Genomic DNA, 25211 nt, shown 5'->3' with positions numbered 1-25211 from the left:
GGGGAACAGTCAAGAATGCACACCAAAACCGAACCAGAGCCCTCCCTGCACCCGCAGGCGGGAGGCAGTGTGCTGCTGTGGTGGGGCTGCGGGTGTGGAGTCACACCTGCCAGCCCAGAAACCATCCCCAGCCTCCACCCCTCGAGCTCTCCTGGTCCACAGCAGATGTTCTCACCACCTCTCTCAGGGGCGGAGCAGAGTGACTGGGAGCGTCTGGTGCTCACACTAGGAAGGACTTCATGTTAGCCTTGTCATCTCTTAGCATGACACGGTTTCATTTGACCGAGGAAGGTGGATCCTGGCTCTTCAGAACAAAACCCAGGAAGAACACCAGCTACCATTGCCTAAGGCCTTGGTCTTTCCTTCCAGCAGCCTCACACCCAAAAATATTTTTCCCAAATTATTTTTATTAATTCATTAGCTGTACATATTAATGGGAATAGGTGTGGTATTTCCATGTATGCATATAACATGCACTGATTTTGTCTCTGTCTGGCTCATTTCACTTAACAAAAGGTTCTCTAATTCTGTCCATTTTGCTAAAAATTACAAGAGTGCATTCTTACAGCTGAATCATATTCTATTATGAATATAAACCACCTCTTCTTTATCTACTCACCTGCTGATGGGCTTCTAGGCTGATTCCATGTCTGAGCTATTGTGAATGATGCCACAAACATGGGTGTGCAATACCTCTTTGATACCCTCATTTCCTTTGGAGGGGGACAGCTGGATCACATGGTAGATCTTTTTTTTTTTTTTTTTTTTTTTGGTGCTGGGGATCGAACCCAGGGCCTTATGCTTACAAGGCAAGCACTCTACCGACTGAGCTATCTCCCCAGCCCCAGTAGATCTTTTTTAGTTTGAGGAACCTCCATACTGTTCTCCATGATATGCTACTAATTTACATTGTCACCAGCAGTACATTAGAGTTCCTTTTTCTCTTCATCCTTTCTTGCATTTGTTATTTTAAGTTTGGGTTCCTTTATTTTGGGGGGTGAGGGATTGGGGTGATTATTTTGAGGGGGACCAGGGTCTTGGGCATGCTGGGCAAGCAATACTTTACTACTGAACTAGAACCCCCATCCCCATCCCTGCAACTTTCCCCTCACCCCTTAAAGACAGGGTCTCACTAAGTTGCCCAGACTGGCCTTGATCTTGCTGAGGCTGGCCTCCACCTCCTGATCCTCCTGCCTTAGGCTCCTGAGTAGCCAGGATTACAGGTGCGTGCCACCACGCCTATCTTAGTTTTTATAAGAGCCATTCTACCTGTGGTGGGATGGCATCTCCATGTAGTTTTGATTTGCATTTCCCTGATGGCTACCGATACTGAGCATTTTCTCATGTATTTCTTCTTTTAACAAGTGTCCCTTCAGATCATGTGTTCATTTTTAAATTGGATTACTTTCATTTTTTTGTTGAGTTTTTTGAGTTTCGTATTCTGGGTATTTACCTGCTGTTATGTGAATAGTTGGCAGGCATTTCTCCCATTCTGCAGGTTGTCTCTTCACTCTGTTGGCTGTTTCTTTGCTGTGCTATAATTCCCTTTGTCATTTTGCCCTTATTTCCTGTGGTTTTGGGGTCCTATCCAGAAAAGCATTGCCTGTGCCAATGTCTTCTGCTGGTAGCTTCAGAGGGCAGGCTTACATCCGGATCTCTGGTCATCTAGAGTTGCTAGTTAAGCTGAGAGACGGGGCCCACCCCAGTCCTCCAGGCAGTTCTTCACTGGAGGGCGGGGACTTGGTCCTGTTCATCCTACATCCCTCTTGGGCTGGGCATGTCTGACCTATTGAAAGCCCTCTGTATGTACTTGGTGAGAGGATGGGATGGTCCTTTTCCCATTTGTAAGCTCCAGAGTGTGAATGTGTCAAACAACCCACTGACCAGATTAAACCACACCTTCAGGGCAGTCCCCACCTGCCCAAAGTCTATAAGCCCCATGTCGTTTCTCAGTTAAACAGAGGAAGTGTTACTGAGCCGTTTTCCCTTCTCCAGGAGGCAGAACTGAGACTGGTGAAATTCTTGCCTGAGATTTTGGCCCTGCAAAGGGATCTAGTGAAACGATTCCAGAATGTTCCAGAAGATAAATACAGTTCCATCAGGAGTTTCATTAGCAGTCACAGTTCAGGTATGACTGCTGTCTGCTCCAGCAAGAGATCAGGGCCATCCATGTTTGGTGGTTCAAAAGGGTCGCTCAGGTTGGGGCACAAGGGTGGGGCTCAGGTCCTAAGTTAGAGCTTGAGGCACAGGGTGCCAATCCAAAAGACCTGCTGAGAGCCACTGCTGCAGCTGGAAAGCCCTCCCCATCTCCAGCTTCTCACAAAACCTCAAACCTGAAATACAGGCATATGCCGCTGAATGTGGGAAGGTGCAGGGTCAAGCTCTTGGGAGCAGGCCTTGCCCAGGAGGGTTGTTTCCATAGGGATCTTACCAAGTATTTTGTTCAACAGATGGGCTGAGGCAGTTACTCCACAACAGGATCACTGTCTTCCTGTCCACGTGGAATGCACTGAGGCGATCACTGGAGACCAATGGTACGTGTCCTTCTCCACCTGGCCTGGCCACCACCCTGCTGTGTGCCTGGTAAAATGACCTACGGATGGAGGTGCTGGGATATGTGAACCAATCTCTAATGTAACCCTCAGTCCTCTTGAAAAGTATGGAATCAGAAAGGAGTTGAGAGCACTGGAGAGTTATCAGCCAGGGCCCAGCTCTGTGGAGGTGGCTGCCCACTGCTGCCCTCCTCCTCCTCCTGTCTCCAGGCTGTGACCCAAATGCCCAGAGCAGAATCCCTCTGCTTAGGAATGACCCTGTCTTTTAAAGGTGAAATCAAGTTACCTAAAGACTACTGCAGCTCTGACCTGGATCTGGACACAGATTTTGAGGTCATCCTGCCCCGGCGTCGGGACCTGGGTCTCTGCTCAACCGCGTTAGTCAGCTACTTGATTAACCTACACAATGAAATCATTCACACAGTGGAGAAGTTCTCCAAGGAAGATAGCAGGTACTGTACAAGCCCACGCAAGCCCACCACCCCCGCCACCAGGCCCAGCTGCAAACTCCAGCCAGCAACAGCTCCTGTCCCCCAGACCGCTGCTCAGCCCTCCTCTACAAAGCCCGGGCTTGCACATGGCTTTCACTTGCTCACACTACAAGGGCAGAAACAGGAGCATATGCCCCAGAGCCCTAGGCCCCACATCTGCCCTGGACACCAAGAACTGTGTCTCATGTTTCTCAGCTATTCCGTGGATGCCTCTGAGGTCACTGACCTGCATGTCGTCAGTTATGAAGTGGAACGGGACCTGATTCCACTGATTCTCTCCAATTGCCAGTACCAAGTGGAGCAAGGTGGGGAGACCTCACAGGAGTTTGACCTGGAGAAGATCCAGCGGCAGATCAGCAGCCGCTTCCTCCAGGGCAAGCCCCGGCTGACCCTCAAGGTAGGCTGGGCCCCTGCCAACGATTTTTGTGTTAGTTATGAACAGCCCTGTGGGTTTCAGGGAGAATAGACTGAGGTGACACCCAGGGACTCATCTGTATCATCTCCTCCCCACGGAGATGTGTCTACGCCTTCTCTGGGCTGGGAGGCGTCCCCAGCTCTCCTCCACATCACCATCACCGTGTGCACCTGTCCCCAGGCAGCCTCAAGTCTATTAACTATAGTTAATGGCACCACCGAGAAGGCCTGTCACTGCTGCCACCCTTCAGCTGCACATGCAGTCCATGCCCAGGATCCACCATGCATGCCTTCCCCAGGCCTCTGTCCTCTGACTGTGCCCGGGATCCACCACACATGCCTTCCCCAGGCCCTCGTCCTCTGACTGTGCCCAGGATCCACCACGCATGCCTTCCCCAGGCCTCTGTCCTCTGCCACTGTCAGTTCAAAGCATTCAGCCTTCAGTCCAGCTGCCCAGTGCTCCCTGCAGCACCATGCTGTGTGGACAGTGCCACAAGGCCTCCACCACACTCCATCTGGCACAGAAGGCCCTGTTGCCTGGCCCTCGTCTGACCTTCCAGCTGTCTCCAGCCCCATCCTTACTGTATAGCGTCAAACCCCATGAACTGCTTCCCGATTCCCTGAATACAGTGGCCCTTCCACACTGTCCCTCGTGGTGGCCACACTCGTCCTCCAGGTCGTCAGGTGTTCTCAGAGGCATTCATTCCTCATTCCCCGAGGTCAGGCTGCCAGTTGTTTGAGCCTGAAGCCATTTTAAATTCGCCCTCACAGGAGCACATGGGCAGTGTCTGCTTGGTGCTGCTGGAGAGATCGCCAGTGCCGCACTCCTGTCCCTCCTCCTCCCACACTCCTCCCGTCCTCAGATACCTCTTCTGCAGGGCAGTGTCTGCAAGGCTGGATTTCTTGTGTTACTGTGTCCAAAGAGTGCAGCCTGAACAAAGCCATCAGGAGGCACAAAGCTATGTGCCTTGCCCAGCAATGTGCTGCCTGGCTTGGCACGTCCACTGAGATCAGTTATCAGATGGAAGCCTCCCTGTGGATTTGATTTCCAAAGACTTCTCTTCTTTCCACCACAGGGAATACCCACGCTGGTGTTCAGACATGATTGGAACTTCGAACATCTCTTTGTGGACATCAAGAACAAAATGGCACAGGTGGTCATGATCAGCCCTCACAGGGTGGTTCCATTCACATACGTAAGGACATAAGGACAGCTCCAGTCCCATCCTGGTGTCTGCTGTGAGCACCAGGCTCTCTGGAGAGAAGTTGGATGGCAGATCACCAAACTTTGACCCCTTGGGGGTTGTTTTTAATGGTGATGTCATGACCATGGTGCTACAGGTTGGGAACTCACTCCTCCCCCTTCGTGTGCAGTTAGCTCAGGCTTGTTTCTGTGCAGTCTAAAACTGCTGCACTCAGCAAGCACCAGCTCTTACCACAAGTGCTGGACAGCTGGCCCCACCTGTGCTGGCAGCTCAGAGTTCGGCTCTTACCAAGTAGAAGCAGTAGCCCAACCTATGCCTCTGTCCTGCTTTTGGTTCCAGAGCCCCCTCCCCAACTCAGCCACGGGTTCCATGAGTGGAGAGCTGCAGTCCTACAGCGATGCCTGTGAAGCTCTGTCTGTCGTAGAGGTCACTCTGGGCTTCCTAGGCACAGCTGGTGGGGATCCAAATATGCATCTGGATGTGTATGTCCGAGACACCCTACGAATGGGCGATCAGACGACTCCAGTTTTGAAGGTGGGTCCTGTGTACCTTCCAAGGAGAATCAGCATCACCTCGGCTAGTTTTATCAGTGCAGGCAACCCTGGAAAGGGGCAGTCAGGAACCCCCACCCTGAGCCAGTCCACAGAAGAGCAGCACACACTGGGACAGGAGAGGCAAGGACACTCAGTGCTGACCACCAGTAGAGCAGGACCTTTGCTACTTTTGCGCTGCAGGATGCTCAGGGATGCTGAGCTGCTGCAGGAGGGGGAGACAGGTGGACTCGTGCAGGGAAGAGGTGGCCTCAGGCGGGAAAAGAACAAATTGGGAGAAGTGCCCTGGGGAGCACTCAGAGCCTTGGTGTGCACCAAGGGAGGGTGGGAGCCTTCACCTCTACTGGGGCGCTCTTCCTCTTCCAGGCCTTAAGCAGATGTCAGCTAAAACACGCCATTGCCCTCTGGCAGTTCCTCTCTGCTCATAAGTCGGAACAGCTGCTGCGACTGAAAAAAGTGAGTCTGCCCTCCTCTGCCGGGCTGAGGGAGCCGCACCCTCCTCCCAGGCTGTGATGCTGTCCTCGTTCATCTTTTTTAGGATCCCTTTCGGGAAATCGATTCAAGGTACAAAGCAGACCTCAGCCCAGGAAATACTAAGCTCCTCAGCACCTTCTTGAATCACACAGACCTGGATGCTTTCCTCCTGGAGCTCCACGAAATGATGGTGTTGAAACTAAGAAACACCCAGACCCAGGACAGCTTCAACCCTGAATGGAGGTATGGTGTGCACCCCTGCTAGCATGCTTGCTATGTCCCACTGACATGAAGGTAGTTCCATCTTACCCCAGGACCTTCTGCCCACTGTCCTCCATCACCAGAGCACCTGAGAACTTGCTTCTTTGGTTTTAATCTTTTGACTTTTTAAAAAAATAACTACAAAATCATGATCTCATTATAACAAGTAGACTTAACTATGTCAAAGAGATATGCATTTTAAATTGAATTTTACATTTGTGTCAGTCTAATGGCAAAAAAATGGTATCTTGTTTTCACTTGTGTTTCCCTAGCTACTTGTGTGGCTGAGCACATTTTAAAATTTATCACCGTTTGTTTATCATCCTCTGAATTATCTCTTGGTAGCGTTTGGTTATTGGGTGGGGCAGTTATCTCTTTCATTTTTTCTTTTGGTACCAGAGATGAAACCCAAGGGCACTTACTGAGCTGCATCCCCAGCTTTTTATTTTGAGACGGGGCCTCAAATCTGCAATCCTCTTGCCTTAGCTTCCTGAATGAACTGCTGGGACTACAGGCATATGCCACCACACCTGACCAGTTTCTCTCTTTCATAAAATTTGTAAAGACTCTTTGTATAGAACAGATTAATCTCCTGCTGCTTTCCTAGTTCTATCTTGTACATGTTTCATTAGTTCACTTTTATGTGTGGTATGAGGCAGGCATTTCAACTGACGGTTTTCTAGATGGACAGTTAGGCTGCATTTGCTGTTTCAGCACATGCCTGTGTAAAATAAAGTTCCCCTTCCTAGAGAATTTGCAGCCTTTGGTAATATAAACCACGAAAGGGAATACACACCTTTTCTGAATGGCAAAGCTTTGTTTCTGATACAGCCAGACGGGTCCTGTCAGTGTCTTAAGTGTCTACTTGGGCATCACTGAGGCAGCTCCATCCTCCAGAGGCTGAGCCTAGGACTCCAGGTCCAGCTCAGGAACTCAGCAGCTGGCTGACCTTAAGCTGACCCTCAGTATTTCTGGTCTTATTAGCACCTTGGTCCTGTCAATGCCTGGAAAGAGTGTCCACTGATAGGCCCCTGATGCTCTAAACACTATCTCCTGTGCCTGACTTTGCAGCCTGAGGGATACTCTGGTGAGTTACATGGAAACGAAAGAGAATGCAGTTCTTCCAGAAGTGGAATCCCAGTTTCCAGAAGAGATACTGCTATCCAGCTGTGTCTCTGTGTGGAAAGCTGCAGCTGCGCGGAAACAAGACCAGCAAGCACGGTAGCACTCTCCACTGTGCCTCTCGGGGCCCTCGACAGGAAAGTGTTGGCACAGCACTGAATTCAAGGCCAGCATGCACTGTGAGAGCCAAGCTGTTTCTGGAACACATGCAAATTCCAGAACTTTCACGTTATATTATGAATATTGTTCATTAAGTGGTGCGAATAGCAATTACTTGAAACTGGAAATCAGCCACCATCCTGTGCATTCAAGGAGGGACAGAAGTGAAGAGTCACGTAAGGGTCACACCCGCAGTGGCCTGCAGCCTCTTCCTCACATTGCCACAGAGGCAGACGCAGGGGTGTTGGTCTTTTTTCTTCCCTGTTCTATTCTTCACACACATAAGAGAATCTGATTTTCTTCTCACCCAGTTGCTTAAATTCTGAGTACTGTGCTCCTATTTCTTGGGTTCCAAGAAGTGAAAAAAGCACCACTCTTTCTGTCTTATCACTAACACGAGGAAAGCCGGGTGTGCACACATGCCTTAAGGCCACACATCATGCCGACCCAGACTCCACTGCGAGTCACTGCCAGATTCCAAAAGGTCAGAGCCAACAACTCTGTGAAGAGCACAGGACTTGGGACACTGCTGAGCTGTGGTTTCCCCATGAATAAGATGGAGTGGACTGACTGCCAAAGCTCCTTCCATTTCTCGTATCTTGAGATTCTAAATGGAAGTTTGTCAGCGTCCGCTTGGATCAGAGACAGGCTCTTGGCCATGCCGTGGGGAGTTTTTGGTTGCCGGACATCGTACTATGTAAGCAAGCAGTCTCGGTGTGATCTCAGCTTCCCTGGGCATGTGAATTACTGGTCCTTTCTTTGGGTTTCAACCACACCATAAAATCCGAGCCTCAGAGAGTACAAAACCAGTTCCATTTCTGAAAAAGGGAAAATAACACCCTGGTCTTGTGCTGCCTTTTTCATTATGAATTTTCTTTCTTTTTGAAACCCACTCTGATATCTTGGACCTCTGGATGAATTCCTTTTCCTCACAGCTCAGGGAGATCAGGACTGCAGCCATCCCCACGTTGGAGGCCATGTGTTCATGTACATTCCAGAAGAGTTGGGGACCCAATGAACTTGAGCTCAGGCCTGTGTACTACAAAAATGCAAAATGGGGGTGAAGGGCACAGCTCAGCAGTAGAGTGCTTGCCTCACACTCACAAGGCCATAGGTTCGGTCCACAACACCACACACACGTGCACGCACACACACACAAAAGGTTCAGCACAGGGTGTGTGTGCACCTGCAAAGACAGGTGCAGAAGGAGCTGTGCTCACTCTGCTTCTGAGAGTTCTCAGGGTCTGCTGAAGCGCAGTGGCAGACTTCAGGTGGCAGTGCCTTTCACAGAGCATGTGCTTGCACTGAGTGAGTCACATGAACATTCCGGATATGCAGAGCCACTCCCCACCCACCACACACCTGCCACCTGGCCTTAGATGCCTGGACATTGGGTGCAGCTTGCCAAGGCCAGCAGATGGCACTCAGACCCACACTGTTCCTCACTGCCACACCTTCACAGGTGGAATCAGGTGTCAAGCCCTTGATGTGAAGACCTTTTTTCTCCCTTTTAGCCTGGGCATTTTTTTTCACTGTTATGAACTGTTTTTAATTAAGATGTTTTACTTTGTGTGCTACACTTCTAAAGCCTTAACTCATCTGGCATGATTTGTACAATTCACTGGGCTAACACAGGCAAAAGAAAATTTCATTATACTTGCAATGCTTTTTTAATAAACTTGAGTTTTGCTGCTAATGGATCCATCTCTTTGGGAACCATGCTACTGTGTACGGCACACAGAACTCAGCTAGGCTGTGGGAATGGTTTGGGATTTCTGTGGAAATGTCCTTGCAGAAGTACTCATGAAATGGGCGGTTCAGAACTGAAGACCACACTCCGGAATGTGAGCTGGTAAGCTTTCTCTGGGACAGAACAACAGAACACCTTGTCCACAGTGGAAAAAGCTTAAGTCTCAGCCGAGGGGTGGGGGTCGGTGTCCTCTGCTTAAAGAGATTTCACTGAAACAGCAGAGCTCCAGCTACCAAGGAGTCAGAATGAGAACTAGCTAACTCAGTAAGTCAGGCTGTGGGCTGGAGAAGACTTCCTGCTAACAGGAAATAGAGGCAGTGAAAGAAATAGGACTTCAAGTCATTGCTCTCAAGTCCTTTTCATTCCATCAGTGCTCACGAGATTTTTGCCACTTGTTAAGGGAGACAGTCGTGGGCATTTCAGCTGTTCCTCGATGTTAAGGCAGTTCCAGCTTAAAAACATATTTCCACTGATAAACACTGTGAACAAAAAACATCAGCTGAAAGGTCCCAGCCAAACTTAACCAAGTTCTGGCATGCCCACGTGCACCAGTGTGCAAATGGAAAGCATCTCTGATGTGACACCAGCAGGCCTGCAGAGTGCTTGGTGGGTCAGAAGTCCTGAGGCCTGGAAGCTGCGTACCAGTGGTTCAAGCAGCAGCCGGCACTCACATCACGTTCTGACCCCTTTATGTTCACTGAGCCTATGCTCAAGCATTCAGAATCCCAGGTCCGGCTGAGAAACAAGCACAAGTGCTTTCTCCTGAGACAAAACACTAGTGAGACTCATACCATTCCTGCAGGGTCAGGGAGCCTGCTTCCTTTTCAGCTGGTGGAAGTATTTCAGAGAGCCAGCTGGGGAGGGCCCCGCACATGCAGCAACCCCCACTGCTCGAGGCTGCTCCTGCTCAGGGGCTCCACAGTCTGCTGCCTTTCCCTTCACATGGACCCCCCCAAGATCAGTATTCCTTCCTGATCACTACCTGCACCCTAAAGCCCTAAAGCACAAAGCAACCTCAGTCAGAGCACAGCTACTTCCTCGGAACCCTAACGTAACCAAGCTGACACACCACAGCCCAGATGGCCCTGAACTAGGTCTTGGCTTGCCTGTTTGCCAGTTCAGTGACCTTGGAAAAGCCACTTGATCTCTTTCAGCCTCCATTTTCTCATGTGCAAATGCCTCCCAGTTCTGTGGTGAGAAACTAGAGCAGGTAAACCACAGCATAGTGCCTGCCTGGCATGGGGTGGGTGCTCAAGAAATGGGACACACCTCTCCCCTAGCTGAGAACTTGCCCTCTTTCAAGGATCTGTCAACTGTTGGTGCTATAGGAAGTCTTTCCCAAACCTGAAACTAATTAGTCCAATCTAATGCAGTGTTCTGTATCGCCCTCATGAAATCTATAGTCGGACTACATGCCTTATGCATATACTTTTACGAGTTCTCAGAATATAAGGCATGGGTTACACTGCCTTACCTCAGCCTCACTGGCTGCCTTTCAGGGCCTCAGGACCTTTAGGCCCGCTGTTCTCCGTCCAGCTCACCCTTCCGGTCTCCTCTAAACACCACCTCCGCGGGAGGCCCTCCCCACCATGGATCCAAGTCAGCTCCCGGCGGCACTATTTCCACTCCGCACTCGTGGCAGCTGCACTACCTACTCACCCATCCTCCTGCCCCTGGTGAAGCACCCGAGGAAGCTGCAACCCCAGCCCCGAGCACAGCGCCTGGCACTGGGAGCTCCGGGTAAATGTTCATTAGGTTGAGGGCACGGACCAGGGGCAACACTGACTCGGCGGCACACACGCGCTCCCGTGCTGGGTGCGGCTTGGCGGCGGGCAAGACCCTGGCTGGCCCGGGCCGACTCCGGCGGCGGCGCGGGGCGCGGGGCGCGGGGCTGGCCTGACGGTCATCCTACCGCGCCGGCGCCGCGTCAGAGACTCCCGGCGGCCCGGGCGCGGGGCGCGGGGCGCGACGCCAGGGCCACGCGCGGCCTGCGCGGCGCGCCGGAAGTGACGTAGGCGGAAGGGCGCCGCGCGTCGAGCTATGGCTCAGGAGGCCGCGGGGCGGCCGCCGGAGGAGACGCTGTCGCTGTGGAAACGGTAACGGCGGGGCGGGGCGCTCGCGGGCTGCGGCCTGGGAACCCCGGGACGGCGGGGCCCGGGCCGGGCTGACGCCTCTGTCCCCCCAGCGAGCAAGCCCGGCTGAAGGCTCTCCTGGTGGACCGCGACACTGAGGCCTGGCAGCGGGACCCCGCCTTCGCGGGTCTGCACCGGGTCGGGGGCGTGGACGTGTCCTTCGTCAAAGGGGACAGCGTCCGCGCCTGCGCCTCCCTGGTGGTGCTCAGCTTCCCGGAGCTCGAGGTAAGCGGGGCCGGGCTGGGCTGAAGACCGGGGCAGGGTCGTGGAGGAGCCCTCGTCCCTTGCTCCTCTGCGGTCCTGGGGGCAGGTCCCCAGCCCGCCCTGTAGATTTCTCAGCGGGTGAGAGTGTTTGAAGGGAAGAGACGGAGAGGCGCAGGCCGAGGCAGGCCTGCGGCGTTCGGAAGCCCCTCCGTCGCCCCTGCAGGCCTGCTGCCAGCCGCCGCGCCCGCCCAGAGGGGCTCCCTTCCTGGTTTCTGCCCTTCCCCTCCCACCCTGTCTGATGTCTGCCCCGTACTTCAGCTTCTTAAGTCTTGCTGGACTCTGCCTCCCCTTGGCCCCTTCCCCTCTGGGCTGCCCTCCCTGCTCCTGTAGGTTATTAAACCTATCGCCATCGGCTCCCCAAGTTTTGCTCTTTGGTGCCCAAGGCTAGGAGAGTGATTTCCTTTAAAAAAAAAAGAAAAAAGTGTGATCATGTCACCATAAGTCCTCTCGATGGCACTTCAGTGTCCTTCCTGTGACCTCAAGGTAAATCAAGTTCACACTTACCAACAGTGGCTTGAAGGCCCTTTGTGATCTGTTCTCTGCTTGATATAACCCTGTAGGCTGGGCTCCCCCCACTACTATCCTTCCCACACCCAAACCCACTCAGGACGGCTCTGACTGCCTCTGAGCCATGCTATGCCTGGCCGCCTGGCCTTCCCAGGCACATTTCCTCTCCTAGAATAGTCTTCACCTGGCCAGCTCCCACTTCTCTCTTAGGGCCCAGTTTAGACTTGCTTCTTCCAGTAAGCCTCCTCACCCCACAAGTCCAGGAGTGGCCCTCTGCACCCTTGCCTTAGTCCATTCGGGCTGCTATAGCAGAATACCTCAGACTAGATGCCTTATAAACAACAAAGATTTATTTCTCTCAGTTCTGGAGGCTGGAAGTCCAAGAGTCCTACTACACACACATTCTCTAGAACCTTCTACCTCCCCACCCCCATTTTTGTTATTGAATCCTCCAGCTCGCTTGATGATAGTGCCCAAATCACAATTTCTACTCCTCTCTTGAGACTGGACCAGCAACTAAACACCTAAGAGAACTGATTCCCCTGTGTTAGCCTGGAGGGCTGGGACTTGTCTCTTGGCCTTTTTATCAGTAACTCAGTAGGAAACTTATCTGCAAATGACCCAAAGTGGGGAGGTCATTCCAGTGGTAGATAAGAGAAACTGATTCTTAGTGAGCTCAAGCAGGCTGGACTGCTGAAGCCTACAGATGACTTTCCACAGGGACAAGGGGCATCCTGTGTCCCCGTAGGATGATGGTGGCTGCTTAATTAAAACTTCTCCACACAAGCTCCCAAAACCAGAGAGATCAACAAGAAAGGAAAGCCCCCTCTCCTTTCCCATGCACATGACATAAAATGAGCTTATTACAGATGCAACTGTGCCCCCTGGTGGGGAATGAAACAAACCAGGCTGCAAAGAAACTCAGGCCAGTGAGAATAATGAAAACACACGGTTAAGAGACTCTGCCCTCATATGTTCTCTAGGCAGAGGTTGACCTATATCTTCTACCAGGTTATAACCAGCCACCCTCTTCCACTCTAGGGAAGGGTCTTTTGGGTTTAAAAACAGTCTCTCTGCTAGAGAAGCCCTGAAAAGGGAGCTGAGAGCTAGGGTAGTGGCTGAGTGGTAGAGTGTTCGCCTAGCATGCCTGAGGCCCTGGGTTCAATCCTCAGCACCGCATAAAAATAAAATAAAGGTATTGTGTCCACCTACAACTAAAACAAAATATTAAAAAAGAAAGGTAACTGAATTTTAAAAGTTCTCTGGGTTGTTCCCAGCCATTCCAGAAAGCCAGTCCATCTGGGCCCTCTGTCCACAACACCTCCTGGCAACGTGTGCAAGACCTTCAGAGTCAGCTCATCTGCTGTTCCCACAACTATACACCAGTGTGCCCTCCCTACTCCCTCAATGTCTCTTTCTAAGTTCTCCTGTCTCTGGAGACCACTGTTCTTTTGGATTCCCTAGCTCTGAGGTCATGCCCATCTTTCTAGGTGATGAGGGGTCTTTTCATAAAGCCAGCATGGCCACCTCACTGTCACAGCCTCCAGGAGACCTAGCTTTCCCCATGCCTCTAAGTGTCCATCCAACGCTGCCTTCATGCTGGTACCTTCCTGTGTCTTGTCTCTGAGCCTCCAGCAGCCCGTGCAGGTGGTGGAAGAGTCAGTGTTGACTTACAAGGAGGCCCAGGAGGGCAGGGGGCAAGCAGGAGTGAGACTAGCCACCACCCTTAAAAGAGCTCCTGGGAAGAGGGGTCGGGGTTCCTCATGCACACCAGGTCCCAGGTGGGCACCTTTGAAATGACAGCACACTCAATCCCTACCACCATTTGTGGGGAAGGTTATCTTTTCCCTTCCTTCAAACCTATTGTCTTGCGCATCCCGCCCATGGGTAAGGCAGAGAAGGAAGGTTGGTTGTTGGCAGTGAACAGAGCAACAGGGCAGAGAAAATGGAGGGAGGAAGCAGGTGGCCTCAGGCACCTGCTGACCTGCATACCTGGTGGCAGGTGGTGTACGAAGAGAGCCAAATGGTCAACCTGACGGCCCCCTATGTGGCAGGCTTCCTGGCCTTCCGAGAGGTGCCCTTCCTGGTGGATTTGGTGCGACGGCTACAGGAGAAGGAGCCAGGCCTCATGCCCCAGGCAGGTGATTCATCCCAAGGGCAGGAAAGTGGCCCCTCTGCTTCTGCCTGGGGGAGGGAAGGCCCCCTGCAAGCCACCACCACCCATAGCCAGAAAAGAAGAGGATTTTCTAAAAAGCTGGAACCCTGTGGCAGTTCCCCTTCCTGCTGCCCCAGGAACAGCCCAGCCTGAGGAGTGAGGGTCAGCTTAGCTGACTGTGACTCCCCTGTGGCTCTGTAGGTTCTCCTTGTGGATGGAAATGGGGTGCTCCACCACCGAGGTAATCTTGCTCCCTAAAGAGAAGGTCACTGGGAAAGACTGGGAGAGGGCACTCCCAACCCCACTGCAGGGGCATCTGCTGCCAGCCGGGTCTTGATGGCTCCTTTCTGGACTGTTTTTCACCATCATGCAGTGAGACACGAGGCAGATCCCCACCCAGGGAAGAACTTCCTTTCACCCCACCTTCATGCTTACCCTCCTCTTCCCCATAGTGCCCTACACTGACCCATCTCCAGCACCATGGTCCAGTACCAACCTGACCACTGTGAAAAGTCATAGGACCTGAATTCAGTCAGGCCTCTGTCCATACTCAGACAGGAGGGCCATTCCTTGTGGATGCAGGGACCTTGGCCACCCAAGGCAAAGGGTAAACTCACGCTGATCTGAATGCTGGTGCTGGAACCAGCAGGCTGCCCCTGGGCATGAGCACCCAGGCCATGGGAAGATATGCAGAGGCCTGAGGGCAGCAGCCAAGGCGAGAGGAAGAAGGAAGTTGCCAGGAAATGAAAGGAAGAGCAGAGTGAAGTGTTGTGAGCTTGCTAACTAGGCTGCTGGGCCATCCGGAGGCTTCCTCTGCCCCAGCCTCACCCGTGACGTCAGGGCAGAGAGTGTCTTGGAGCCTGTTCCCTGAGTGCTCTGCTGCTGGTCTGCAGATGGCGAGAATCTGTTCATCCCTTATCCTGTGCCAGTCTCCAGGCTGCCCAACCTACTGCCCCCTGCCAGACTCTGTCCTCACAGAGCTGCCCTGCATTGGGGTGGCCCCAGCTTACCCTCCTCTGCCCTCTGCCAGGCTTTGGGGTGGCCTGCCACCTGGGCGTCCTCACAGAGCTGCCCTGCGTTGGGGTGGCCAAGAAACTCCTGCAGGTGGATGGACTGGAGAACAATGCCCTGCACAAGGAAAAGGTGAGGGGGCCTAGACAGCCCTGCTCAGCCCCCAGCTGCCTGGAATGGCCCTGGGGATGGAGGGACAGGGTCAGCTACCTCCCAACACCCCTGGGTCCCTGGGTGGCCTGGAGTAAAGCAGACCTGGTGTTCTCTGGGTGCCTCCCAGCCGCGGCTTGCACCCCCTGGGGCTGCTAGACTCCTCCCACTACTGTGATCACTTCCTCCATCTCCATCTCTGCTCCTGCCACGCCCGTGTAGGTTACCATGGGTTATGTCCCCCAGTCACCCCCACACCATCCTGGCCGCCTGGGCTCTGGTGCTCACCTAGCCGGGCCTCCAGGCCCTGCTCACAGTGCTGCCTGTGACTGTGTCCACACCTCTGCTCACCCCTGCATCTCCCTCCTCTGATCCTGCAGCCTGCCCTCCGGAGGGGACATTAACACTTTGGCTCTTCCATTGGACAGCAAGTTCTGAGAGCAGAGACCCCATCTGTCCTTTCCTATGGCTCAGGCGCCTCTGTGGAGCACTTGCTCCATAAACACCTGTGGAGTGGGTGGGTGTCCAGGTCCTACCCAGGCCAACATGACCCACTCTGGGCCCATCCTTTCCCATCCAAAAGAAAGTATTGAGGTGACCCACACATGCCCCAGTTCCTAGTAGGGAAGGTGGTAGCTCAGTCCTGGTCACAGCCTGCTGCCAGGTGGCCCTGGGTGCCTTAGCACCCTCTGCTCACCAGAGCTGTGGTCCTGGTTGAGCTGCTGCCCATCTGGAAGCCCCTGTTGTCAGGTCACCTGGGGTCCTTGGGCACCCTCAAGATTGTCTCAGCAGTATCTATCCAAGATAGGGCCCTTCCCTTTCTTGGCTGTGACTGGGTTATAAAGAGGAAGAGGCTCACCTCAGGCCTTCACCAAGAAAAGACGTCGTTTGCAAGTTTTGTCCCCATTTTCCAGATCCGGCTCCTGCAGGCTGGAGGAGATACATTTCCTCTGACAGGTGGCTCTGGGACTGTCCTGGGAATGGTGAGTGGCCGAGCCTTCACCCTACTCCGCCAGGTCAGGCAGCGCATGCACTTGTACACCTGCACCCAGCCCCCGATGCCAGCACTCGCCCAATCTGCCGCGGGACAGGCAGCAGGAAGGAGCCTGAGGCCGGGAGTCCAAGAGCTCCCTGCTACCACCCTGGACCTGGTCAGAGCCTCTAACCCTGCAGCTGGCCTGGACCCGGGGCATGTGTCCCCACAGCTCTGACTTCCCTTCCACGCTCTAGGCCCTGAAGAGCCACAGCCGCAGCACCAAGCCTCTCTACATCTCCGTGGGCCACAGGATCAGCCTGGAGGTGGCCGTGCGCCTAGCCCAACGCTGCTGCAGGTTCCGGATCCCAGAGCCCGTGCGCCAGGTTGGGTCCAGCACATGCCCCTCTACTTCTCACCACCTGTCAACTCAGCTGTGGTCACAGAGCAGTGGTTTGAGGACAAGATGTCCCTGGGCCGAGGGCAGGTCCATGGGCCCCTTGCTGGGGAGCCTGGTGTGAACTTACTGGGCCCTGGAGGCAGGAGGATAGCTAGGAGGATGCAGAGTTCCCAGGAATTCTTCCTGATCCTGCCTGTGCATCAGAGGTCATTGTGCCCAACACTCAGTCTCTCCCTCACTTGAGCCTCCTGCACTGAGTACCAGGTTGTCTGCTCTGATGGCAGAGTGCTGCACTGTCCCTAGTCAGGAGCCCAGAACGAGCAACTCTTGGCTGGAGGCCCTTGCAGGAACACCATGGGGAGAGTGCTGAGGAAGGCTTATGCTGGCTCGGAACTCCAGGGTGTGGCTGTGCAGGTACCCAGCACCTAAACTGGTGGGTGGGATCAGTACTCTGATGAGCCAGTTGGCTCACCTGAAAAAGAACTCAGCCTCCAGCTGAGCACATGGTGCCCGCAACTCACGTTTGTGTTCAGTCTTGATGAGGGGACACCAGTCACATGCCAGTATGTGTTCCACAGAAACCATAAGGTAAAAATCCAAGAGAAGCTGTCCTCAGGAAGAGAGCATTCCTGACTCAGGAACAGCATTTGCAAAGGCCCCGGGGTAGGGAGGAGTTGCTCTCGCAGCTCAACCAGAGCAGGGAAGTGTAAAGCAGTCTGGAGCCAGTTTGTGTCTTGATCTTTCAGACTGCAGACCTCACTGCAGGGACTCAGCAGCCAATGTGCAGGATGTTCAGATCTGCCTTTTCGGGCTGCAGCTCCCTGTGTGCTACCAGGCCTTTGGGAGGAGCTGGGAACGGGGTCTGCACCTGAGGCCCTGCCTTCTGCAGCCCAGCCCTAGAAACTGTTGTCTGCTGCTTCCCATCTCCCCACTCCTGGGTTGTGTAGCCTGTGCTGGGCGGATGGAGGTGGATGGAGGCAGCCACACTCAGCCCGGTTGCAGGTGTGCAGAACGGCCTCCAGGTGGCAGCAGCAGCCTGCACAGCCCAGAGGCTGGGCTCCCCAGGCAGCTGGGTGGGGGAGTGGGCTTGTGGGCATCCACCAGCAGAAGCCTTGCTCTCTCCCCATCCGGGCTGTTGCTGCGCCTCAGTCACGTAGGCTGCCAACCCTGAGAGTTTCCCCAGCCCCAAGAGGCCTTTCCTCTTCCATTCTTTCCCAGTGACCTAACGAGAGAAAATCCAGGAGATTCTCTCAGAGGCCCCCAGCCCCAGACCTCTGGGTTGTGCTATCCCAGACTTGCTCTCAGCTGACCACAGAGTGCCCACTGTTCTTGCAGGTGAGGGGTCAGCCACCTGAAAAGTACTTTGACTACCTAGAAATAGGCAGGATCATGTGCCTCGAGCTGGGGAAGAGCCCACCAAGTCTTGAGCCCACCAAGTCTTGAGCCCACACTTACAGAGAAAAGTCACCTGCTCCCGGAAGCCCATGGTCCCGTGCCTGCTGGGATGGGTGAGGGTCCAGCAGGCCTGCCATTTTCTTCCTAGGCTCCCTGGCTTGTCGGCCCCACCTCCAGAAGCTTCTGGAGAATGTGGAATAGGCTTGGTGTCTCTCCCTCCCACTGCTCTGGTGGCCCTGGTCATAGATGCTGCTGTGCTGCCAGTACCAGCTGCAAGTGTGCCTGCCACACTGGGCTGGGGCCTGCCAGACACCCACTGCCCACCCCGACCCACTTCCCCACTGACCGAAGCAGGACCATCTGGGGATTAACTGCCGCTGTGCATGAGTCACATGGCCCCAAAGCTAAGCTAAACCCATCTGAGCAGGATCAGGGGGGCTTCTTGAGGCCAGGGTCCCACTTGGAACTGAGCCCTGTTCCATGTCCCTCCCTACCAGGGCCTGTCCCACTCCCCGCCTGGGGCCCACAAGCCCTCTTTCACTGGTGACCTTGCTGAGCTTTGTAGAGGTGGCAGGAGTCACAGTTGACACTAGTCTGAAGGTCTGTCCAGCTCTGCCAAGAGTCCTCAGAAGAGCCAAGTGAAGTCTCCAGGGAAGCCCAATAGGGCTGCTCATGTGGGGAGGATCCTAGGACCCTCCCCCATTTCAGGCCCTCAGTACTGAAGCTCTTGGCATCCCTGTCGCCCACACACCAGTGGCTGCTGTTCCTGATACCCGGAAGGCTGGGCCTGAGGAGGACTTCCTGTGGGAGGCGTGGGGGGTCCCCAGGCTGTTGGGCAGGAAGGGTGTGTCCAGAGTCTGGCTCAGATTTAGCCCGCACATCTTACTTACCAGCTCTGTCTCCTCCAGGCTGACATCCGCTCTCGAGAGCACATTCGCAGGACTCTGGGACACCTCGGGCCATCTGCACCAGGGCAGGAGAGGTGAGCACGGGGGAGGCTCAGGCTGCCCACAGGTGGCTGCTTGCAGTGGCCCAGCCTCTCCTGCATTGTTGTGGCTTGGGACTGGCAGGGAACACAGGAGATGTCTCCAAAGGGGAAGGAGAGGGAGACAGACTCCTGGCTTGATGGGAACTCTCCGAGAACACCCAATCCAAGGCCTGTCTCCCAGCAGGGCTGCCCCAGCTCCTCAAGGCCCGCTCAGCCTGCGCTCCACAGAAATGGCATGGCCCTGGAAGCCCCACATGACAGCCACTTCACATGCACCTGGCCCATGATCTTCCTGATGCCTGGGAGGCTGGGCCTGAGGAGGACTTTCTGTGGGGAGGCATGGGGACATTCTTGTCCTAGTGTCACAAGGCAGGCTTTTGTGAGTACTGTGGACAGGTTGGCAAAGCCTGGTACAGCCTCACCAGTCAGGCATGGGATTGTACCATTCAGCTGAGGAAGGGGAGGCCCAGGGGTCTGTAGGCAGCAGTGCAGGCGCAGTGGCAGCCTGGGTTCCGGGCCATGTTCCTGGCACTCCTCACTTCCGAGGGAAGACTGTGGTGCCCAGGCCTGAATGTCACAGCCATTCAAGAGCCACATACCCTTTGCCCATCTCCCCTCTGCCCTCATTTCCTGTTGGCTGTTGCTAGGCCTTACTAAGCTGCTTCGAGAACTGAGAGGTGGGCTGCTGGGACTGCCCAGCTTCCCAGTCGGGCTGGCCAGCCTAAGTGCCACTGAGCCTGTCAGGCTCTGGCTGGGCCATCCTCAGGCCTTCAGGGGCTGCACAGGACTTGTGGGCTGGCTCTGACCTTTGATGGTGGCCCCTCCTCCGTGTCATTACCAGGAGCCAGGCACAGAGTTCAAAGGCATGCCCCAAAGGAGACCCGGGAGAGGCTGCAGACCCCTAAGGACTACAGCGGAGGCCCCAGGACAGACTTGGAGGCTCCAGGAACAGCAGGCCGAGGCTGGAGTGGAGGGAACTGGGTGCCATGAGCACTTGGGCTGCTGGCTTCCTTCTCCAGCCTCAGGCAATGGCTGTGAGGACCTCACTCACCCAACCAAGGTAGAGGCCCAGACCTTGGACGTGCCCGTTGGAACACCCAGCAGATGGCCAGGCACAGCCCAGCTTGGTCGGTGGCAGCCCACCCTCTCCAGCCTTGGCTGGTGGGTGTGGCCACAGACCTTCCCAGGACCAGTTCCAGACCAGAAAGTGCCTGCAGTTGTCCTCCTAGAGGATTTGCACCCAGAGACCAGGCCTTGCGAGCACTACAGTCCACTCCTTTGAATATAAACCAGCCGCCTCCTGCTCTGCCTTTTCTTTCAGGGTTCCTCTGTAACTGGTGCCCCACCAGCCATAGTGGGCCACAGAGGGTCCACACTGGTGTGGCCAGGTTTCAGCACCCACGAGTCTGTCCTCAGCCTGAAATGAGGCCAAGGGTGGGCACAGGCAGCCAGGGGTTCAGAGGATGCCAAACAGAAGCTAGTTGAGGCCCCTCGCCCACCACCAGAGAGCCAGGACGTGCCTGCTCCTCCACCCTCACCCCGAGGCACAGTCTCCAGCCTCATCTCCACTGTGGGAGGCAACTTGTTCCCAGCCCGTCTGGCCACGTCCTCTCTCGGCACGGGCTTGAAGTGGCAACCGAGAGGAAGGGCACAGTGGGTGGCCTGCCTCAGCCCTAGTCCTGCATGTGCCAGTTTGCCCCCAGACTCCAGGCTCCCAGGGTGGAGTTGACCGAGGGTAGGTGGGGCTGCTGCCAGATCCTGTGGGCCCTGTTTCCCAGTTCTGGATCAGGATGGAAGAAGGCGGCAGCCGTGGAGGAGGGAGGTGCGCTGTCCTTAAAGAGATAGGGGACGGTGAGAGACTGTTTCCCTATTTCCTAAGCCATGTTAAGCCCAGACCAGAATGTCCAGTCAGTGCCACCCTGAGGGACGCTGGCTCTCACACACGGTAAATAGGGCAGACTAGCGTTATCAGTAGGAGCTGCTTTCTTGCACACACCAGGATGCTGCTTCTGGGATGCTGGTCATGAAGGAATCAAAGCAGAAGAAGCACTCTAATGACGTCACTGCTGTGACCTGACCTGCAAACCCCTCTCCCTCGGTGACTGGCCTGGTGTTGGGGGCACCATGGAGACAAGTTCCTCTCGTCCAGCCAGCTGCCATTGGACAAGGTGTGGAAAGGGACGAAGTTGCAGGGACTGTGCACTGTGCTGTGAGGGACAGGTGCAGCCTGTCCAGCCTACTGCCCTGGGCCTTCCCTGTGAGCAGCTTTCAATACACTGATGTTGCCAGGTGAGGTGGCACATGCCTGCCTATAATCCCAGCAGCTTGGGAGGCTGAGGCAGGAGGATCGCAAGTTCAAAGCCAGCCTCAGCAACTTCGCAAGGCCCCAAGCAACTCAGCAAGACCCTGTCTCTATATGAAATATAAAAAAGTGGGGACCAGGGGTGTTTCTCAGTGGTAAAATGCCCTGGTTCAATCCCTGGTACCAAAATTAAAAATTAACCCACTGATGCCTTGCACACCATCTGCAGATATTTCCTTGGTTCTTTCAGCACCCTGTCCCCTACCCTAGTGTGGTTTGGCTGTGGGTCAAACAGGAGGGCAGAGAGAAAGAGGCTCGGTCACATGCTGGGGGTGATGGGTTCCTGCTGAGCCCACGGGACGGCCCATCATGTCTCTCCAGATGTAGCCAAGCTGCCAGGCCCTACTTGAGCCAGTCTTCAGTGGGTGCTGAGGACCCCCTGGGTGGGTCTGCATCAGCCTCTGAGGAAGCTGAGCACCAGCCCCACTCAGAGCCTGTTGTCCTCAGGTTTGGGGGTGGCAGTAGATATGCAGATACCTACAGAAGTCCCTGGACACGCAGGAAGTGACGTTGAGGAGCAGGGGTCTGGGCCCAGGAACAAGATGGTGGGCAGAGGGGTGGCACCTGCCCAACAGGCACCTGTGCACAGGTCAGTCCCATCAAGGGTGTGAGGAGAGCTGGGCAGTGGTGGAAGCCCCCAGAGCCGTCCCCCTAAAGCTTCATGCCATTGGCCTAAGTAAGGGACACAGACCGCCTCAGGCCTGGGCAGGCACCACACTGTGGAGAGCCAGGAACAAGGTGGTGGTCTCACCCAAGCCCAGGGGTAGGCACACCTTGGGGGACCCCTCCCCACTGGGGTCAGGAGACACTTGCCTGGCCTTAGGGAGGGAATGCACCTGAGTCAGCAGCAGAGGGGGCAGGGCCAGGGGGAGAGCCACGGGGGCTCCAGGGACCTGAGCAGGGAGCGACTAGCTACAAAAGACCCCAGCAGTGTCCAGATTCCTGTCTGTCCCCCGGGTGCTCATGGGAAAGCCGCACCTCCTTCCACCCACCTGCTGAGGTGGAGGGCCAGAGCTGGTGCTCAGAACCCCTGCCAGGGTGCCCCAGGCCATCAAGGACCCCAGGAGGCACAGCCCTGGCCAGCTGTCCACACACCCCACACAGACCTCACACACTGACTCCCTGGCATTCCTGTGGAAGTCAAGGCTGGAAAGCGTGCAGCTGGCCCTACCAGCTGCCCTCCTAACCTCTTGCAGACTCCATCAGGAACACGGGTCAAGGAAATCGGAAGCACAGGGTTGCAGCTGAGCATAGCTGGCTGGGATCTGGCTGCCTCTCTCTCAGGCCCTGGGCACAGCCCAGACGTCAGGAGGGAGCAATACCTGTCCCCGCTTCCCTGGGACTGGGAAGACCCCAGGAGGTGAGGAGCGTGAGGGTTGGCTCAGGCCTGGTACAGGGTGACCGTCAGTGAGGAAGGCTGTTGTCTGGAGAAGAAGCAGGGCCCACAGAGGCCAGGGTGATGGCTGTCCAGCCAGCCAATCATGGGTAGGGGCAGCAAGGCAGACCCTTCCCTCCAGGCTGTTCATAGCACTCAGGGCACAAACCCGAGCAGCAGGGAGCACGTGGGGTTCGCAGGGTGGTGGCCAGCTGGGGCTGGGGTGGGGGCAGGGGCAGCAGACACCAGCCTGAGCAGAGGGGCGGCGAGGGCTAAGTGCAGTGGCGTCTCAGCTCCTTCCCGCAGAGCCTTAAAAATAGGCCGCGGTGATGTCCATCTCGGCAGACCACAGCTCATCAGGGCTAAGAATATTCTTGAACCTCTTAATAATTCAAGTCAGATCCAAATAGACTTTGCAGTTCACCTGCGGGCCTCTGTGCCCCTTCCCAGCCCCCCAGCCTGCCTAGGGACTGGGACGGAGTGGCGTCGAGGGATTGGTTGGCCGGGCCTCTGGGTCTCACCCAGGACCCCTCAGGGCTCTCCTATGACCTCAGGAACTGCAGGCACAGCCAGGGCTGGAGTGACCTGTGTGATCTGTCCAAGGCCAGTCAGTCCGATCCCCTGGCAGACACTGGACTGCTTGAGGGTCGTGCTGGCCCCTGGCTGTTCCTTGACACTGGCTCAAGCCCCAGGCCTCCTGGGTCCAACCCTCTGGGGCCCCAGGGCCCGCTCAGGCTGCAGGGGAGCCACCCTGCTCCTTAGATCCCCAGAGCTGTGCACACGCCCCAGAGGGCGGCTCTGCCTCCCCAGAGGAGCGTCTGAAGGGCTCTGCGGGGAGCGCTGTGTCCCCATGGGCACAGCTGGGTGCAGGTTCCAGTTCAGGCCCCGCCCGGGTGCCGGGCGATCTCTTCACCTCTCTGTGCCTTTCTCCTTCAGTGGGGTGGTAGGATGGGGTCTCCAGAATAGGCCACGTGTAGGGGCCAGAGGGGCGTCTGCACCCTCCCCTCCAGGCGCAGTGCCCCACCCCCCTCCTGCCTGAGGCAGCCCACTGGTCCCTCAGAGAGGTGAGGGACTTGGGGTGCCACCAGAGGCCTGCATGTGGAAGGGGCTCACCCTGGCCAGGCCCCTCGTGGAGTTTGCCAATTACTGATGACAGCTGAGGCGGCTGCACTGGCATGTGGGTGAGCGGCAGGTGGTGGTGGGTGAGGAGCATGGAAAGATGGCATGGCCTGCTCCCTGCCCCCTGCCCCAGCCAGGGCACCAAGCCCCTCAGCCTCCGTGCCCCCCCGAGGCAGTGCAGGCAGGTGGCAGCCCTTCCCCGCCTCGCTGGCTCCTTTTCTCAGGCTCCTCCCCACCTTGCAGAGGGCAGCCCGAGGTGGTAGCAGGCCAGGGGCACAAGCTGAGGACCAGGACAGAGCAGAAAGACCCAGGGCACCTGCAGGAGGGGAAGGAGGACCCTGGGCAGCCCAGACCCAGGAAGAGGCCCAGCTGCCTAGGCTCCTGCCCAGGCTGCGGGGAGCTGGGTGTCAGGGGCAGCTTGGGTGCCTTGGGTGTGGTTTTTAGTGATCTAAATGTCATTTGTTTTTTCTCTAAACAAAGTCCTGAGTGGTTGGCTGGCCCTGTGAGCTTGGGATGGAGCCCAGCACCTCTCACAGCCCCTGCGCCCCTCCTGCCTGGCGTTTCGGCCAGCTCTTTCGGTAGTGACTTCTGAACAGCAACGTTGCTGCTGCCTTTTCCTTTTCTTTTCAGGTTTAGAAATTACCCGTGGACACCCCACTGCAGGAGCTAAAAGTTTGTTCTCTCACGGAGCCCAGAGGCACACGCGTTCACACTCAGAGCCAGGTGCGCACACACGTGTGCACACAGCACTCTTCCTCCTTCCTCCGACCCCCTGCCTCGGGATTCCACGTGTGCAAGATGTTTCTCTGCGTACACTGGTTGCCGCTGAGAAACGTGTAATTCTATCTCTTTGCAGCCTCTTGTTTTTCCTGGACTTAATAATTGCCTCATTTGGGGGGATTATTTTCTATGTGCCCATTATTTATTAAACCCTGCCATGGAATATGAACAGGCTATGGAGGTTGGTCTCCAAGGTGGTCCAGTGATCTGCTCTCTAGGAACTGGTGTCCTTGTCCTGGTTCAAGGCACAGGGTGGGTCCATAGGACCAACAGAAGATGCAGAAGTCATGGCACTCTCCCTGGCTCCAGGGTTAGGTTACAGAGTACACTGTGGCGCTTGTCTTGGTAGTGGTCTCTCTCTCTCTGTCTCTCTCCTCTTTTTCTCCCCCTCCCATTCTCTATCTCTATTTCTTCCTGTCTCTCTCCCCACCTTTCCTATTCCTCTCTGCTGTTCTCTTTCCCTCTTTTCTCTTATTCTTTTTTCCTCCCTCCCTCTCCCTCTCTCCCCCCTCCCCCCCCCCCCCCTCTCTCTCTCTCTCTCTCTCTCTCTCTCTTTCTCTCTCTCTATCTCCCTTTCTCTCTGTCTGCCCTGCTTCTCTTCCTCTTTGCCTCCTCTCCCTC

The 25211-nt window shown here is 55.4% G+C and overlaps 2 protein-coding genes across 31 annotated transcripts in view; both read left to right on the top strand.

Annotated features, from left to right (window-relative positions):
- The window catches only part of Rnf213 (ring finger protein 213), a 104667-nt gene extending 95742 nt beyond the window's left edge, over positions 1-8925 (top strand). For all 3 annotated transcript variants that reach the window (XM_047545198.1, XM_047545197.1, XM_047545199.1), the window contains 9 exons: positions 1996-2128; positions 2451-2534; positions 2824-3004; positions 3239-3440; positions 4534-4611; positions 5002-5196; positions 5580-5669; positions 5752-5930; positions 7020-8925. In XM_047545198.1, coding sequence (XP_047401154.1) covers positions 1996-2128; positions 2451-2534; positions 2824-3004; positions 3239-3440; positions 4534-4611; positions 5002-5196; positions 5580-5669; positions 5752-5930; positions 7020-7173 — 1296 coding nt within the window. In that variant the 3' untranslated portion in view covers positions 7174-8925. The remainder of the gene's footprint in view (positions 1-1995; positions 2129-2450; positions 2535-2823; positions 3005-3238; positions 3441-4533; positions 4612-5001; positions 5197-5579; positions 5670-5751; positions 5931-7019) is intronic.
- Positions 8926-10976: 2051 nt separating this feature from the next.
- Positions 10977-24783, top strand: Endov (endonuclease V). Of its 28 annotated transcripts, XM_047545209.1 has the most exons (13): positions 10978-11075; positions 11165-11336; positions 13885-14019; positions 14239-14278; positions 15068-15180; positions 16113-16181; positions 16429-16557; positions 18875-18948; positions 19139-19333; positions 19796-21122; positions 21764-21905; positions 22513-22676; positions 24441-24783. In XM_047545209.1, exons 1-9 carry the CDS (start codon positions 11020-11022, stop codon positions 19239-19241), a joined length of 891 nt encoding a protein of 296 aa, XP_047401165.1. In that variant the 5' UTR covers positions 10978-11019; the 3' UTR covers positions 19242-19333; positions 19796-21122; positions 21764-21905; positions 22513-22676; positions 24441-24783. The 28 variants fall into 28 exon arrangements, with proteins under 28 accessions (XP_047401159.1, XP_047401158.1, XP_047401157.1 ...); XM_047545218.1 differs by having other exon boundaries at positions 13937-14023; positions 22513-24783; XM_047545210.1 differs by lacking the exon at positions 22513-22676.
- The last annotated feature ends 428 nt before the right edge of the window (positions 24784-25211 follow it).

Source organism: Sciurus carolinensis, chromosome 3 (genome assembly GCF_902686445.1).
Source record: "Sciurus carolinensis chromosome 3, mSciCar1.2, whole genome shotgun sequence".
NCBI classification, from domain to species: domain Eukaryota; kingdom Metazoa; phylum Chordata; class Mammalia; order Rodentia; family Sciuridae; genus Sciurus; species Sciurus carolinensis.
The sequence above is the reverse complement of the archived record's forward strand: the minus strand, read 5'-3'. Positions and strand labels throughout refer to the sequence as shown.

Bases quoted from the DNA above. Each gene is read 5' to 3' on its own strand.
- Endov (XM_047545201.1), top strand. From the start codon at position 11,020: ATGGCTCAGGAGGCCGCGGGGCGGCCGCCGGAGGAGACGCTGTCGCTG. The intron at 14,024-14,238 runs GTGATTCATCCC...GTGGCTCTGTAG, and splicing joins AGGCCTCATGCCCCAGGCAG to GTTCTCCTTGTGGATGGAAA. The intron at 16,182-16,428 runs GTGAGTGGCCGA...TCCACGCTCTAG, and splicing joins CTGGGACTGTCCTGGGAATG to GCCCTGAAGAGCCACAGCCG.